The sequence below is a fragment of the Somniosus microcephalus genome, chromosome 6 (assembly GCF_052327205.1).
Source record: "Somniosus microcephalus isolate GS21.2 chromosome 6, FLI_Smic_1.0, whole genome shotgun sequence".
NCBI classification, from domain to species: domain Eukaryota; kingdom Metazoa; phylum Chordata; class Chondrichthyes; order Squaliformes; family Somniosidae; genus Somniosus; species Somniosus microcephalus.
In genome coordinates, this window is record NC_140992.1 from 69,332,995 (window position 1) to 69,350,759 (window position 17,765).

The 17,765-nt window shown below is 40.3% G+C and overlaps 1 protein-coding gene across 5 annotated transcripts in view; it reads right to left on the bottom strand.

Moving 5' to 3' along the window:
* Positions 1–17,765, bottom strand: part of serpini1 (serpin peptidase inhibitor, clade I (neuroserpin), member 1) — a 58,672-nt gene that overhangs the window by 10,117 nt on the left and 30,790 nt on the right. For all 5 annotated transcript variants that reach the window (XM_085990370.1, XM_085990373.1, XM_085990371.1 and 2 more), the window contains exons 5-6: positions 15,067–15,271; positions 8,948–9,045 (exon numbers count right to left, since the gene is read on the bottom strand). In XM_085990370.1, coding sequence (XP_085846496.1) covers positions 8,948–9,045; positions 15,067–15,271 — 303 coding nt within the window. The remainder of the gene's footprint in view (positions 1–8,947; positions 9,046–15,066; positions 15,272–17,765) is intronic.

The following is a 17,765-nucleotide window of genomic DNA, read 5'->3' on the forward strand; positions in this document are numbered from 1 at the left end:
TCTGATCACCCTTTATCCTTCTCAGCTCAAAAAAAAAGCACCAACTTCTTCAGTCTATCTTCATAACTATAACCCTTTATCACTGATAACATCCTAGTGAATATACACTACATCTTTCCATTACTTTTATATCTTTCCTAAAATGGACACAATACTCCAACTCCTTGCAAGTTCAACATTATCTCCTTGCTTTTGTATTCTATGCCTCTAGATACAATAGCATGAATTGGGTTTGCCTTTTAAATGGCCTTATCTAATTGCACTTTTATTACCTGTGTTTCTGCATACCAAAGTCTCTTCCACGCCACTTAAAAATTTTACAAGTTAAGGTACATTTCCTTTCCCTATTCTTACTTCAAAAATGCATTTCACTCATTCCTCCAGATTTTAATTATTGTTGGAGATTTAAAAAAAATGTTTTTCTTTCCCTCTCTATTTTGCTTTCTATACATGATTTGGCATTGAATTAACTATTCTAATTGACACTTCTTGCTTCAGTGCACTGCTATCAACTCTGCGCCTCATTAAGAATTCTTGTTAAGGTGATACAGTTGCTTGCCTGGTTCACACAGGTCCCAGATCCTCTGTAGAGGGCGCTGCACCGAAATGGCTTTCAAATCACAAGTTCCAGTGCAAAACCCCATAGAAAGTCTGTGGGCAACTGTAACGAACGCTGGTGCTGTCTATTCACTGCTGACCGCAAAATCCGGCCAATTGTAATTAGAAATCAGGAAATGGCAGACTAAATAAATAACTACACTTCACAGTAGAGGATTTGCATAAAGTACCAGAGACAAAAAGAAAACTAAAAATAAATCAAGGGGAGGAACTAACTAAGTTCACTACAAGTAAAAAAATGGTGATGGAACAACGAATGAGATTAAAGATAAACAAATCTCTAGGACCCAATTGTTTCCACCCCAGGGTATTAAAAGGAGTAGGTGAGGAAATTGTTGATGTGTTAGCCATGATCTTCCAAAACTCTCTTGATTCAGGAATTGTCCCCTTGGATTGGAAAACTGCCACTCCATTATTTAAGGAGGGTCGGAGAGATAAACTAGGAAATAATAAGCCTATTAGTCTAATAACAGTTGTGGGAAGTTACTAGAATCTGTTATTAGGGACAGAGTGACTGAGCATTTGGATAAACATGAACTGAACAGAGAGAACCAGCATGGATTTGTAAAAGGTAAGTCATGTCTAATTTTTTGAGGAGATAACTGGGTTAGATAAGGGAGTGTCTATGGATGTTATTTATATGGACTTCCCAAAGGCATACAAGTAAGGTTCCACAAAAGAGAGTGTTAACAAAAATGAGAGCGTATGGAATTGGAAGCAATCTATTGACTTGGGTAGGAAATTGGTCAGGAGCTAGGAGACAGAGAGTAGGGATAATCTGTATGTACTCAAATTGGCAGGATGTGATTAGTGGTGACCCTAGGGATCTGTACTAGAGCCTAGACTTTTCACTATATTTATCAATGACTTGGATGATGGAATAGAAAGACCGATATTTAAGTTATTGCTGACAATACTAAGTTAAGTGACACAGTAAATAGGAGCAGAAAGTTGCAAAGGGACATCAATAGATTAGGTGAGTGGGCAAAACTGGCAGATGGATGTGGGGACAGTGTGAGGTCATCCACTTTGGATCCAAGAAAGATAGATCAGAGTATTTTCTAAATGGCGAGAAGTTAGGAACTGTGGACGAGGAGGGAGATTTAGGGGTCCAAGTACAGAAGTCACTAAAAGCTAGTGGACAAGTACAAAAAATGAATTAAAAGGACTAATAGAATGTTGGCCTTTATCTCAAGAAGGCTGGAGTACAAAGGGGTGGAAGTTATGTTACAGCGGTACAGAGCTCTGGTTAGACTCAATCTAGAGTACTGCATTCAGTTCTGGGTACCGCACCTCAGGAAGGATATACTGGCCTTGGAGGGGATACAGCGCAGATTCAGCAGAATGATACTGGAGCTAAAAGGGTTAAATTGAGGACAGGTTACATAGACTCGGCTTGTATTCCCTTGAGTATAGAAGTTTAAGGGGTGATCTAATGGAGGTGTTTAAGATGAGCACAGGATTTGGTAGATAGAGAAATGATTTCTTCTGATGGTGGAGTCCAGAACAAGGGGGCATAACCTTCAAATTAGAACTAGGCCGGGAAGCACTTCTTCACACAAAGGGTAAGTGGAAATCTGGAACTCTTCTGCCCCCCAACCCCACCAAAAAAAAAGCTGTGAGGGTAGGTCAATTGAAAATTTCACAACTGTGATTGGTAGATTTTTGTTAGGCAAGGGTATTAAGGGTTACGGAATCAAGGCGAGCAGATGGAGTTAAGATACAGATCAGTCATGATCTATTTGAATGGCAGAACAGGCTCGAGGGGCTGAATGGCCTACTTAGAATAATTTAGATAAATAAACCAGGAAAGTCCCAGATGCAATCAGTGGTCTGTGCCGAGTTAATTGATCTCAACTAAGACAAGGTAGGAGTGCTACAATTGGCCTCAGTACCTATGGGGTGGGGAAAGAAAAATACCTCGAGCTCCCGCTCCTTATTGCTATCCCGTATTCCTATCAGAATTTTGATATCAGAGAAGGATAGGATCGGACTTACTGATGTCTGCTGCAGTCAAATAACCTGCTGAAACGGTCACTTCTCACATTTTAATAATGGCACTTGGGCAAAATACTGGAGGGCATCTTGCACCTTTGGAGCCATAATCCAGCAATGAGTCAACATTTTTAGAAAACTGGAGAGGAGACAAAAATTTCTATTAGAGAAAATGTGCTTTTCTTCAACTTCTAGATCCTCAGGAAGAGCTGGGATAAGCAAACAGATGTATTTATGGAACAAGATACCCTAAGCAGCAGAATGTCCCCCACTTTAAGAGCTTTAACAGTATGCCCATGAAGTTGCTTTGCAATCTGTTGCCATTAACCACAGTGTGAAATGTGCTGGTAAACTCTTTCAGTGTACAATTGGCTGAGGCCTGGAAACAGGTTACTTTCCTCGTTAGTTGAAGATTGATGAGTGGGAATCTAAAGAAATGGAGGAAGGAGAAAGAAATAAAGAAAAATAGGAAACAAGTGTTTGGATAGGGTTATGCATATTTAATGTCTTATTTAATAAGAGATAGAGATGTTATCAAAGACAATATTGCAAAGTTTTACCCAAAAACTAAAAAGGACATGAATCTTAAATGGAATGTTCTGCCTCACACCCTCTCACTTTTACCTAATTTTTCTTAATTAACGATTGAATCATGTAATTAAGGATGCTTAATGAGACATACAATCTTGGCTGAGGAATAATGCAGAATACTGGGTGGGCAGCAGAGGCACTAAACCAGGATCCAAACAAGAAGTGTGGTAAAAAGCGCAAAATGCTTTAAAAGTCTCAATTTTGCTCCATTTACTATTTCTCCGTGTGTGCTTATGTGATGCAATACAAGAGTCCCGATCAAGATAAGGTCCTGCATAAGAGATTAGTGTGTAAAGTTAAGGCACATGGGATTGGGGGCAAGGTACTGACTTGGATAAAGAACTGGTTGGCAGACAGGAAGCAAAGAGTTGGAATAAACGGCTCTTTTTCCGAGTGGCAGGCAGTGACTAGTGGGGTACCGCAGGGATCGGTCCTAGGACCCCAGCTATTCACAATATATATAAATGATCTAGACGAGGGAACTAGATGTAATATCTCCCAAGTTTGCAGACGACACAAAGCTGGGTGGGTGTGTGTGCTGCGAGGGGGATGCCAAGAAACTCCAGTATGATTTGGACAGGTTGGGTGATTGGGCAGAAGCATGGCAGATGCAGTACAATGTGGATAAATGCGAGGCTATCCACTTTGGTGGCAAAAACGGGAAGGCAGATTATTATCTGAGCAGCAATAGATTGGGAGAAGGGGAAGTGCAACGAGACCTGGGTGTCCCTGTGAACCAGTCGCTGAAGGTAAGCATGCAGGTGCAGCAGGCGGTTAAGATGGCAAAATGGTATGTTGGCCTTCATAGCGAGGGGATTCGAGTACAAGAACAAGGATGTCTTGCTGCAGTTGTAAGGGCCTTGGTGAGACCACATCTTGAGTAGTGTGCGCAGTTTTGGTCGCCTTATTTGAGGAAGGATGTTCTTGCCATGGAGGGAGTGCAGCGAAGATTCACCAGACTGATACCTGGGATGGCAGGAATGACGTATGAGGAGAGATTAGGTCGATTGGGCTTATAGACAACGTATTGTTTAATGTTGCCTTGACCATAAAGGAATCCTAAAAACTAAACACAGGGTTGTATTTGATAAAGATATAAACCAGAATCCGGGCATAGGGTTTTGTCCCGAACTGGGTACGATCCCGAGCCACATTTTATTACTGGAGTTTAGAAGAATGAGAGGGGATCTCATCGAAACTTATAAAATTCTAACAGGACTGGACAGACTGGATGCAGGAAGGATGTTCCCAATTGCCGGGGAGTCCAGAACCAGGGGTCACAGTCTAAGGATAAGGGGTAAGCCATTTAGGACTGAGATGAGGAGGAATTTCTTCACCCAGAGTGGTGAACCTGTGGAATTCTCTACCACAGAAGGCAGTGGAGGCCAATTCATTAAATATATTCAAGAAGGAGTTGGATATATTTCTCAAGGCTAAAGGGATCAAGGGATATGGGGAGAAGGCAGGGACAGGGTACTGAATTTGGATGATCAGCCATGATCTCATTGAATGGCGGAGCAGGCTCGAGAGGCCGAATGGCCTACTCCTGCTCCTATCTTCTATGTTTCTAAGACAGACAAAAAAGATTTAATGAATATGTAAATATGCATCACACTAATACAATCCCATTATTTTTGCCAGTTAAATTCACTGGGCTGGAATTTGCTGAAAACTAATGGCACATCTACGGTGTATGCCAATATTATGGTGCAGAAATTGCAGTAAATTATTGCATGACTTGTACTATTTGCTTATGCCACGCCATAGGTTTCTGTGACTTTTGAGCTGCTCCACAGCGACCCTTGCCGAAACAGTTACAATAGCTCCGCAATCAAAATGAAAATTTGCTGAATTAACGCTATTTTGATTGCCGCTGCCACTTAGACCATTACAGAAAGACACTGGATTACAGAATGGTGCTAGAGGGCTCAGAATCAGCAAATTATTCAATCGCTCAACAAGTTGTCTGTACCAAAGATAACTATTTAACATTTCTTGATCATAAATTTAAGCAGGCATATATACATACCAACTCTGAGGAAGGGCTTCATTTTACAATCAACTTATTGTTTAATGTTGCCTTGACCATAAAGGAATCCTAAAAACTAAACACAGGGTTGTATTTGATAAAGATATAAACCAGGACCCGGGCATAGGGTTTTGTCCCGAACTGTGTACGATCCCGAGCCACATTTCATTACTGGTTTCAATCCATGCTTACGGGCATGGGCTCAATAAGTATTAATGTGAAGATGCTATCGGTTGGGGAGAATGCTTGGCTGTCAAAACACTTTTTACCAAATAACTATCTCAAAATAATCGTACAGGAAAAGTTCTGATATCCGGCACCGGCGGGACCGGCGTGTTGCCGATATATCAAAACTGCCGGACATGCAAAGTTAACGTTGAAGCATACGGAGATGAAAGTCTCCATATTTGACAACAAACACTGTTGCTCAGCAACAGCTTGTAAACACTCGGCCCGTACCTTGGAAGCGTCTCTGAAGCTGTTGCTAAGCTACAAAGACGCTTTCCAGAGCCTGCCTGTTAAAAAAAAAAAAAAAAAATGCTAAGAGAAGAAAAAAAACCTAACCAAAACGGCTGCTGATTTCTGCCGTTAGAGCGAGGTTTCCGGCCATACAACCTCCGGATAAACCAAAGTTTCCTGTAAGTAAATATTTGAAGTGAAAAACTGTTAAAAAGATAACAGACCGTGACTTTTATGGAAACGTTAAATAACCTCTTATTGCTATCTGTGTCTGGACCTTGCACCTTGGATCTGTATGAGACATTGGCTGCGCCGCTTCTGACTCACTGCAGTGTATTCTAATCAGTTCTCTAGCAAACTGTGGTGTAAATTCGCCACTGGAGGATCGGGGAGCACAACAGGCTAACTTATGGCATTCATTACCAATATTGCCAGTGCAGCAAATTCATTACAGGTAGACTACCTTTTATCCGAACTTCCGAAAACCGAAACCCACTAAAAACCGAAGTTTTTTCGTTCAGCGTAAGTCGTGCGCACGACATGACCAGAGTGGCGCACGACCCCGACCCCCGACCCCGACCGACCCTGACCCCCGCCGACCCACCCCCGACAAATTTCCCAGTCTTATAAAATACCTTCCGAAATCTGAAATTTTCCGAAAACCGAAACACGGCTGGTCCCGAGGTTTTCGGATAAAGGATAGTCTACCTGTATCACACATGCAAAAAATCAGCTACCTCTTAGGAACTATTTGCAACTTAAAAAAAAATAATCTACAAAAATCACACTCCAATTTGGATGCTCTGCTTCCATCGAGACTCACTCAAATAGATGGCTTGGGACTAGAGCCTTGTTGTACCAACTTCGGTGTAACAGTGAAGCTAACACTGCCCAAGAAACGGCAGCCCTCTCCCTTTTCAGGTTAGTAGACGCAGTAAGTAGATTCCATGTGTGCATTTAGGTGAAACAAGTCTTGATCACTGGGTGCTCCGGTTTCCTCTGAAACTTGGGAAGCGACTAACTGTGTGCATGACTAAGCGTGACGCAGTGTATATTTGCCTGTAGAGCACCAGTCAGAGTATAATTGGGTGAACAGAGCAGTATAGTTTAATATCATGTCACTCTCACAAATGTGCATTTTAGTTGGCATTAAAAGTAAACTGCAGTGATCTGTAACTTGAATTACTATGTGCAAGTGCCAAATTTCCAGGTAATAACACCATTTGTTGAACACTTGCCCAGGAAATACAACTTGATCTAATTAAAAGCTGTTTTTGTACAACTCTGGACCCATTCTCTTTTGCTCTGCCTAAACTCGCAGCCTCTTCTTGACCAGGCTGCTACAGCTACCTTATTCCACGATACCGCCTTATTATGTCAACTGTCTCCAGCAGTCTTTCGGAGCCATGTTCATGCTCCACTCTAGCAGCCATAGTGTACTGTGGCCAGATGCCTGTACCTGCAATGTAATCCCTGTGCATCTATAGCCAGTGCACTGGAATAAAAAAAAGAGTTCATAACTGAGCTAAACAAGTACATGAGACAAACAGAATTGAATCAAGAGATTTTCTCTTGCTGCTGATAAACAGGAAAAAGTATTTCAGCCATAAGGGTACACATTTTAGAAGCAAGTTTGATAACTATAATATTTTTCTTTTAAATACTGACTAAACTAAGTTTCAACAGAATGAATGTTTTCTTTTTGCATAAAATATGAAAAGAGAAACTTCTCAAAGATACTAGTCTTTATTTCCAAAGTGCCAGAACCAAATTGGACTCCTTACCACTGGATAGCACTGGACTTTTTACATTTCTCATGTACAACACATTTTCCAGGTGCCGAGAGTGGTTTATAAATCCCATGTTGGGGGTGGAGGGGAAACTGCTAATAAAGCTTGGAGTGAATGGATCTCCATGCAAATTTAAATGTTATAGTCTTATACTCCATGAATGCAATACTTGGGTTATTTTACAAATGGAGAAGGCCCCATGACTTGTAAGCAAGGCTGGTGATTGGTCATAGGAAATTTACCCAGAAATCATGGGGTAATTGCCGGTAAAACTATACCGAATGTACAAAAAAATGGCTGATTGCTGTTGAAATGCACAACTGCATCAGCAGCAAGCTGGCATAATGATTCAATTTTTTTTCTTTAAAATATGCTACCAATTTAGTTGTTCAGCTGCACCTTTTAACATACGTACTACAAACTTGAGCCCACTGGCAGTACTATACGGTGTAGGATCAGTTGGGTCCACTGCAGTACTGTATTCTAAGGTTAAGTTTGAATTATCTTTACAAGGCCTGTTTTTTTAACAAGCATACTTGTTGATAAATTTGTTTTAAAAAAATCTTCATTAAAAAAATTTCATACTACTTCAGTAGATTACAAAAATCATAGGATGTCATGTTCTAACAAATCATGAGTGAAAAAGATATTAAAAGTATTCCTCATAACTTTCCTTGGTTGTAGTTAGCTTTCCCTCACACCAAGAATGGCTTCAAGTATTAAGATCTGTGCCACTATGAGCTTCCCCAAGGGGATTTTTGGGATCAAAAAATAATTCAGAATCACAGGGAACACTGAATGCTGGATCTACTCTGTTCAGCGCTAAGCAAGTGCAGCATTTCTTGTAATGTTAATATTACAAGACTGACCACTGGAAAGTCAATGTAACGCATGTCACGAGAGGCTTTCTAATCATACCTGTGTTAGGAGCTCATTACTGACACCAAACAAAAGCTGGTTAGTGCCAAGTAGACTTGCAGCAAGTAACAGTGAAGATTTGTTTAGTACTGATGGAAGAAAATGTGTTGGAAGTACCTAGCAAACATTTCTAATCCAAAAGGTGATTTCCTATCCTATGTGTTCGTACATGATATAGATAACTGCATTCCATAATGCCAAATGATTAATACCAAGTGTGTCCAGAAAACACTTCTTTGCAAATTAACCTATACGGGCTGAGAGAACAGATCCATTAGTAATTCAGGGTGTAGTCAGATTTGGGTAGTGCTGGTATGTCTAATAGCAATAGGTCTTGTACGATAGCACAGATCTAAACAATGTGCTCATTGCTCCAGTACAGTCAACTACTTAATCATCTTAATAGCCATCGATGAACAAAAGGGCTACTAGCATATCACATTAAAAGAAACTTTCAAATATTTGCTACCTCAGCTTGTTTTAAACTGAATTTTACACACCCGCTGGTTAATAAGACAGACCTTAAATGATGCGACTCTTTACTTACCAGTCATCGCTGAGAGGTCAGCATCAACACCAAACATTTCCAAGATCCCCAGGCCAGCCAGAGCTTCCTTCAAATCAATATTCTGCATCACTTTGAATCTAGCAACATAATTTTACACAGATGTGAAAGATTAAAACAAGAGCGAAAATAATAAGATTGGAGTTACATGTAAGGATTTCTTTTTCCTGTATGTGAAATTTAAATGATACATCGCGGTTTGTAAAGTGGAAAGATTTATTCTGTAGAGCTAAAAGGATTACTAATGTCTCTTTTATACAGCAAATATCATTTGTCAACGCTAGCAGTGCTGCATACGCCCCCTTTATACTGCAAGCTGCATTCTCAACTTCATTGTTCTGCTTGGGAAACCTTCACAGATGCTCGCAAGGTCCATTCTGGCCTGTGATGGTGAAAACACAGCCAGAGTGAAGATAGCAGGTCTGATGCACTATTGGTGGCACTTTGCTGTCAGAGGCATCCTGGGTAACTTCTACAGGGAAGGATTTTGGTGCCTCAATTGCCACATTTGCAAGGATAACAAGTGAATTTGAAAAAGAAGCAATAGCTGAGCTTCTAAATCAGTTCAAGATCTCCAATTCCATAATGGAACTATTGCGATGGCCATTATTGAATAGCTCCGAATGCATGTTACATTATTTTGTAATTTAACTTGCATTTTAATAATCTGTGCTTCTTTCAGAGCTTGGTGCTTGTTTGTTGTTTCTAACAATAATGTTTTAGAAGACTTTGCCTTTGTATCAAAACATGTATGTACTAAAATGTGCATTTTAAATAATATCAATGTTAGAAAGGTGAGATTGATTTGTGCATCACAGCTAAAGCTAGCAGAGGGAATTGTACCAGCAGTTAAGGACTTGGGATACAGCTTTGGCCTTTTCTCATTCAGACTTTCCTTGCAATGCAGATACTCTGCAGTCAAAAAGTGAAGCATGCACTAACATCCAATTGGAGACAAACAATTGGCATTTATCCTTGATTCAGTGAAGAATTTGCAATTGGTACAGACCAAATGGTACAATGTAACCAGGTTGCTTAGCCTGTCCCAAATTACACAGCATTATCTTGGGAAAATCCTCCATATTTCACTGTATTTTGCTTTCACTAATAGATCTTGTCAGTGATCCAAAGATGTGCGGGTTAGGTTGATTGGCTATGATAAATTGACCCTTAGTGTTAGGGGGATTAAATACGTGGGGTTACGGGGATAGGGTGGGATATGTGTTGGTGTAGGGGTTATGGGGATTGGGTGGGATATGTGTCGGTGCAGGCTCGATGGGCCGAAATGGCCTCTATCTGCACTGTGGGGTTTCTGTGATTCTGTGATATACATCTAACATTGTGATACTGAAAATATAACACTCCTTGCTTTGTTTGTGCAAAGTGAATTCAGAAACTATAGATATTTTATCTCCTGCATTAAGTTTGATAAACAAATGTGAATGGTAGTGTGTAATGTATGGAGTGCTGATATAGGTTTTTAATATGTTTTACATATACATCCTACTGAAAATTAAATCCAGAGAATTATTTCAGTGAGGAGATCACCACATGCCGACCGAATGGATTCCAACAGTCAATGCCAGTCACAACTACTACAGGGAAGCTGGACTGGGATGGTGCAGTGTAAAAATGAACAAGGCCTTCCACAGCCACACATGGCAATAAACTGTTATTTTAAAGTATCAAAGTCTCATTACTGTCAGCAGAATTTAAAGAAACAATGGACAGATAAGAAAATTACAAAAACAATGACATATGATAAACCACTTGAGTTTGGCTCTCCTGGTTTATGATGGCATCTGGCAAGAGTAAATTTAAAAGCAGCGAGAGAAATGTCAAGGCTCTAGAGCAGAGAAGAGTTTTGGGTAAAAATAAGCAGAGTGGGTCAGGAAGGGACAGAGATACTAACAAAGGTAATAAGGCATCAGTGACGAAGGTGACATCAGGGAAAAAGAGAAATAAGTCAGAGCTAAAGGCACTATATCTGAATGCACGAAGCATTCGCAACAAAATAGATGAATTAATAGTGCAGATAGAAATTAATAGGTTTGATTTAATAGCCATTATATGGAGACGTGGTTGCAATGTGGCCAAGGTTGGGAACTAAATATTCCAGGATACTTAACTTTTAGAAGAGACAGGCAAAATGGAAAAGGAGGAGGGGTAGCCCTGATAATAAAGGATGGGATAAGGACAGTAGAGAGAAAGGATCTCACTCCAAATATCAAGAAGTAGAATCAGTTTGGGTGGAGCTAAGAAATTGCAAGGGGCAGAAAACATTGGCGGGAGTTGTTTATAGGCCCCCAAACAGTAGTTGTAATGTAGGGCAGAGTATAAATCAGAAAATTAGAGGCGCATGTAACAAGGGTAATACAGTAATCATGGGGGACTGTAATCTACATATAGACTGGGCAAATCAAATTTGCAGTAATAATGTGGAGGACAAATTCATAGAATGTAGGCAAGATCGGTTTCTAGATCAGTATGTTGAGGAACCAACTAGAGAACAGGCTATTTTAGATCTTGTACTGTACAATGAGAAAGGGTTAATTAATAACCTTGTAGTAAAGGGGCCTTAAGGGAAGAGTGACCATAATATGATAGAATTTTATATTGAGTCTGAAAGTGATTTAGTTAAATCAGAAACTAGGGTCTTAAATCTAAACAAAGCAAACTACGTAGGTATGAGGGGCGAGTTGGTTAAGGTAGATTGGGAAACTACATTAAAAGGTATGATGGTAGAGAAGCAATGGCTAGCATTTAAAGAATTAATACATAATTTACAACCAATATACAGTCCTTTAAGGCACAAAAAAGCCACAGGAAAAGTGGTCCAACCATAGCTAACAAGAGAAGTTAAAGACAGTATGTATTAGATCAAAGGAAGAGGCTTATAATGTTGCCAAAAATAGTAAGCCTGAGAATTGGGAGGATTTTAGAATTCAGCAAAGGAGGACCAAGAAATTGATAAAGAACGGTAAAATAGAATATGAGAGTAAGCTAGCAAGAGACAAAAACAGACTGTAAAAGCTTCTATAGATATGTAAAAAGGAAAAGATTAGCGAAAGTAAATGTGGGACCCTTACAGGCTGAGACAGAAATGGCAGAGAAATTAAACAAATACTTTGGGGTAGATTTTCCTGAACCTGTCGGGAAGAAGGCGGGACTTCCCCTTTTGGGTTTTTGACCTGCCTACTTCGACGTCCGGCCAATCCGCGCGATTTTCCCTTGATTAACCTTGTTGAGCCCGCCTAGCGGGCTCAGCAGGCCAATTAAGGGCCACCCGGCAACAGGTGACATCACAGACAGCAATTTCATCTGTCAAGAGTTCTTGACAGATGAAATATCAGTGTTTCACAGCTGTTTGAAGCTGTCAAACACTGACAGTCTGAGTTCTGATATGAGTCATTCTGCACAGACTCAGTTAGAACTCTTACCGGCACTCAAAGCTGAAGGCTGTCACTTTTCACAGATCGCAGCCGTTCAGCTTTAAGTACCAGCTGAGTGATGCGCTCCCAACAGCTACAGGAAGAAAGGCTGTGAAGGTAAGTACAGGTAAATAAAAGTTCTTTACACACTTTAGACACACCAAACACACTTACCTTTACACTCATGCACCCATCACTCACCTGAGCGCCGACATCGCGACCCCTCCAACTCCTTCAACCCGACGGCCTGCCTGCTCTAACCTGGCATGGTTTGGAGCCGTCAGGAAACCCACACGAAACCCCTCAAAATAGGGATTAGGCTAAAAACTGCCTGTTAACTACCTGTTAACAGGCAGTTAATTGGCACTAATCCCTTCCTGCCTGGTTTCGGCGGGTCCGGTACCCGCCGCCCCTGAAACTTACGTGGGGCGAGGTTTTGGGCGGGATGGTGTCGGGACCTCCAAATTCGGGATTTTCCCCCCCACACACGCCTGAAACCCCGCCTGACGGCTCCACGAAAATCTAGCCCTTTGTGTCTATCTTCACAGAAGACGCAAAAAACATCCCGGAAATAGTGGAGAACCAAGGCTCTAGCGAGAATGAGGAACTGAAAGAAATTAGTATTAGCAAAAAATATTAGTACTGGAGAAAATAATGGGACTGAAAGCCGATAAATCTCCTGAACCTGATGGCCTACATCCTAGGGTTTTGAAAGAGGTGGCTATAGAGATAGTGGATGCATTGGTTGTTATTTTCCAAAATTCCATAGATTCTAGAATGGTTCCTGTGGATTGGAAGGTAGCAAATGTAACCCCACTATTTAAGAAAGGAGGGAGAGAGAAAACAGGGAACTACAGACCAGTTAGCCTGACATCACTAGTAGGGAAAATGCTAGAATCTATTATTAAGGACGTGGTAACAGGGCACTTCGAAAATAACAACAGGATTGGGCAGAGTCAACACGGATTTATGAAAGGGAAATCGTGTTTGACAAATCTGTTAAGAGTTTTTTGAGGTTGTAACTAGCAGAATAGATAAGGGGGAACCAGTGGATGTGGTGTATTTGGATTTTCAGAATTAAACAAAATTAGGGCTCATGGGATTGGGGGTAATATACTAGCATGGATTGAGGATTGGTTAACGGACAGAAAACAGAGAGTAGAAATAAAAGGGTCATTTTCGGGTTGGCAGCTGTAACTAGTGGGGTACCACAAGGATCAGTGCTTGGGCCTCAGCTATTCACAATCTACATCAATGATTTGGATGAGTGGACCAAATGTAATATGTCCAAGTTTGCTGATGATACAAAGCTGGGTGGGAATGTAAGTTGTGAGGAGGGTGCAAGGAGGCTTCAAGGGGATATAGACAGAATAAGTGAGTGGGCAAGAACATGGCAAATGGAATATAATATGGAGAAATGTGCAGTTATCCACTTTGGCAGGAAAAATAGAAAAGCAGAATATTTTTTTAAATGGTGAGATTGGGAAATGTTGGTGTTCAGAGGGACCTGGGTGTCCTTGTACACAAATCACTGAAAGTTAGCATGCAGGTACAGCAAGCAATTAGGAATTCAAATGGTATGTTGGCCTTTATTACAAGAGGATTTGAGTAGAAGACGTCTTACTCCAATTATATAGGACCCTGGTGAGACCACACCTGGAGTATTGTGTACAGTTTTGGTCTCCTTACCTAAGGAAGGATATACTTGCCATAGAGAGAGTGCAACAAAGGTTCACCAGACTGGCTCCTGGGATGGGGGCATTGTCCTATGAGGACAGATTGAGTAGACTAGGCCTATATTCACAAGTTTAGAAGAATGAGAGGTGATCTCATTGAAACATATAAAATTCTTACAGGGCTTGACAGGGTAGATGCAGCGAGGATGTTTCCCCTGGCTGGGGAGTCTAGAACCAGGGGTCACATCCTCAGAATAAGGGTCAGCCATTTAGGACTGAGATGAGAAGAAATTTCTTCACTCAGAGGGTGGTGAATCTTTGGAATTCTCTACCCCAGAGGGCTGTGGAGGCTCAGTCGTTGAGTATATTCAAGACAGAGATCGATAGATTACTGAATATTAAGGAAAGTGGAGATGAGGTAGAAGATCAGCCATGATCTTATTGAATGGTGGAGCAGGCTCGAGGGGCCGAATGGCCTACTCCTGCTCCTATTTCTTATATTCTTATGAACCTCTTGGCCAGATCATTTTCTTATAATCATCATCTCCCATCTATAATGCTCTCTGAAATTACTACTGTAAATATTCAAAGTAACCAATTTGCAGTGGTGACATATGAAAAGAATTAAAAATAATTTAACACTTATTTACAGCGGTGGCAGATAAACAATTAAAAATTCAGTTTTATTTAAATATAGTTGATTTTTGGTAAGCAAACTAATGTAAATCTTAATGTCATGTCTTCAGACACTACTACCATAGTAAACAATTGGTCAGAGTGTGATTATTAAAGTGAAATGCATAATATAGTATATGCACAATGCAATACAATGTGAATGGACATGTCACACTATTAAATGTTGCTATTCTATAATCACTAAATAGCTCTCCAAATGTATATTTTACATTATGATTGAAAATTACTGGCCAAACTTATTACAGACATGCAAATTGATTTTTATTGGACACTCCCCAAACAAATAAAAATTTCTCACCTTGGCAGATACACTTCAACCTTCTGCTTCTTTACAGAGGTTGCCCATTCATTAATTAGTTGGGTTTTAATAAGTGGCTCCAAGGTAGCTAGTTGTACTTCCTGTCTTGGGAGAACTACCATCATACTCATCTTGTCACCATCATAAGGCATTTCTAAAACCTGGTACACTCCTCCTGCCTCATTTGAGCCATCACTGAACTCACCTACAAAAAAAATAAAGTTGCATCTATAAAGAAAGAAATAACTCTCAACCTCAAGACGTCCCAAAGCGCTTTACAGCCAATGAAGTACTTTTTTGCTGTGTAGTCACTGTTGTAAGGTAGGATACATGGCAGCCAATTTGCACACAGCAAGCTCCCACAAACAGCAATGAGATAATGACCAGTTTATCAGTTTTAGTAGTCTTAGTTGAGGGATAAACATTGGCCAGGACACCGGAGAGAACTCCCCTGCTCTTGTATGAAATAGTGCCATGGGATCTTATGTCCACCTCAGAGGACAGACGGAACCTCAGTTTAATGTCTCATCCGAAAGAAGGCACCTCTGACAATGCAGCACTCCCTCAGCACTACACTGGAGTGTCAGTCTAGATTTTGTGCTCAAGTCTCTGGAGTGGGGCTTGAATTCACAACCTTCTGACTCAGAAGCAAGAGTGCTACTGAGTCACAGCTGACACTATGCATCACAGTAAAATTATAAACCATAAAAGACATTAAAAGTAACTACTTGGTTTCAGCATTTTCACATTTGCTCCTCTGCTTATTGCTAATTGCTATGGTTAAAATATCTCTGCTGTGGTGTAGTCAATAACAGAGAACCTCAAGAGACCACATGCAAGGTAGCTCACTTAAGCATTCCTTATGAGATCAAATCCCACCAAAAATAACTGTTTAGAGGCACTGCAGTGTAAAATATTTTGGCTAAGCACCTTTCTATAAAAAAATAAAATAGCACTGAAGTTTTGCATTCCATATAATAAAGTCCACGGATCAATAAAGATTCTCTGCCCACTTTCCCATACCAAAAACAACCAGTCCAATCATACATTCAGGGAGAGATCATTTCATACCTGAACCCATTTCTTTTTGTCCTACTGTTCTAAAGTCATACTGCATTAAATCCAGTATATTTAAAAAAAATTATAAGTGGTTCAAAATAGGGAGGCTTTTGTATTTGATTTTATACAGCTCTGGAATGGCCAGTTCAAATGAAAGCTGTCTTTACCAAAATACAAAATGAATCAGAGTTGAATTATCTGTGATGACCCATGCCCTGAGAAATCATTCCTGAAAGCCCAGATAACTATTTTCGCTTATACTACTTATTTGTTGGCTTGTCCTGCTGGAATGTTGTTTGATTGGAGTTTTGAAAAGGGCTGTCCTTCAGCATTGTTGTCTCATTGGTAGATAAATCCTAAAACAACACCAAGATTGTGTCCACAGCTTGGAATACATGTAAATTAACAGGAACTTGGATTTAAATATTATATATGGCCTAAGAGTCCATGACATGCACCACTGAAGCCCACAGAAACCAAAGCTTGTGTATTTCATCATAGATACTTGGCAGTTGTGACTTCAGAGTCTTTGGGACTAGATACTGGGGAATTCTTCGAGTTTAGTTCTGGCAGGAAATTCAAACTCTGTGGATGAACAGACATTCACATCGTCCAAAATTGAACTTGTAAAGTCTACCGAGTGCCAAACCCAAATGCCTCATCCAGAAGCCGTGTCATTTATCAGACTGTCATTTATCAGACTGTGTAAGAAATGCATTCTAAAGAGAGTACATTATCCCTTTATAAAAACACATCAATATTTTTTTATAGTATAGCATTAATTCAGTATCTTGTTCTATCATTTAGCCTCTATATATCAATAAATATGGAGATAAATCTGACTGTTTATTTAGCTTCTATACATTGTTCTACCAGTGTGCGATTTTCTGTATTTTGGGAGAAGAATGTGGGGAGCATCTCATGATGCCCAGTGCAAAATACAGCACAATGGATTGCTATTCTGGAAGGGGAAGGGGAGAGAGAGAGAGAGAGAGAGAGAGAATGAGAGAGAGCAAGCAGGGAAAAGAGAAGGGACAGAGAGAAAAGAGAAGGGACAGAGAAATATAGAGGGAGGGAGGTGAGGTGTGAGAGAGAGAGAGAGAGAGAGAGAGAGAGAGAGAGAGAGAGAGATTTTTTTGGGAAGGGTTATAGGCTGCTGTATTACATTATCTTTTCATATCCTACATGTTCAACTATGGCTGCTAATCGTTGCCATGTCCTAAACCAGGCAGAGAGATAGGGGAGACACAGAGAGGAGAAGGAGAGAGGAAAGTTATAGAGAAGGAATCAGAGGTCTTTGTAAGGGTTATAAAAAGGCTGAAAAGGGTCTTCAGAAGTTGAATGAGGGTTTAAGAATGTAAAGGTAGGTTTAAGATTACTTTGTTTAGTTTGAAGTAGAAGTATGTTCCAATAGTTAATTTAACAGGTTATGCTTCTAAACAGAGAAAATACAATAAAACAACCAACACCAAGTTAAGTGAAGTGAACTAAAATTTCAGTGGAAAACAACTAAAAGTGACGATTACTCACCACACATATATCCTGTTACTGAAACCAGAGCATCAGAGGATGGCAGAACTGCCCAATGCTGCAGCTGGTCTGCTACTCAAGGAAATGGTACAATTTTACGCTCCGGTCAC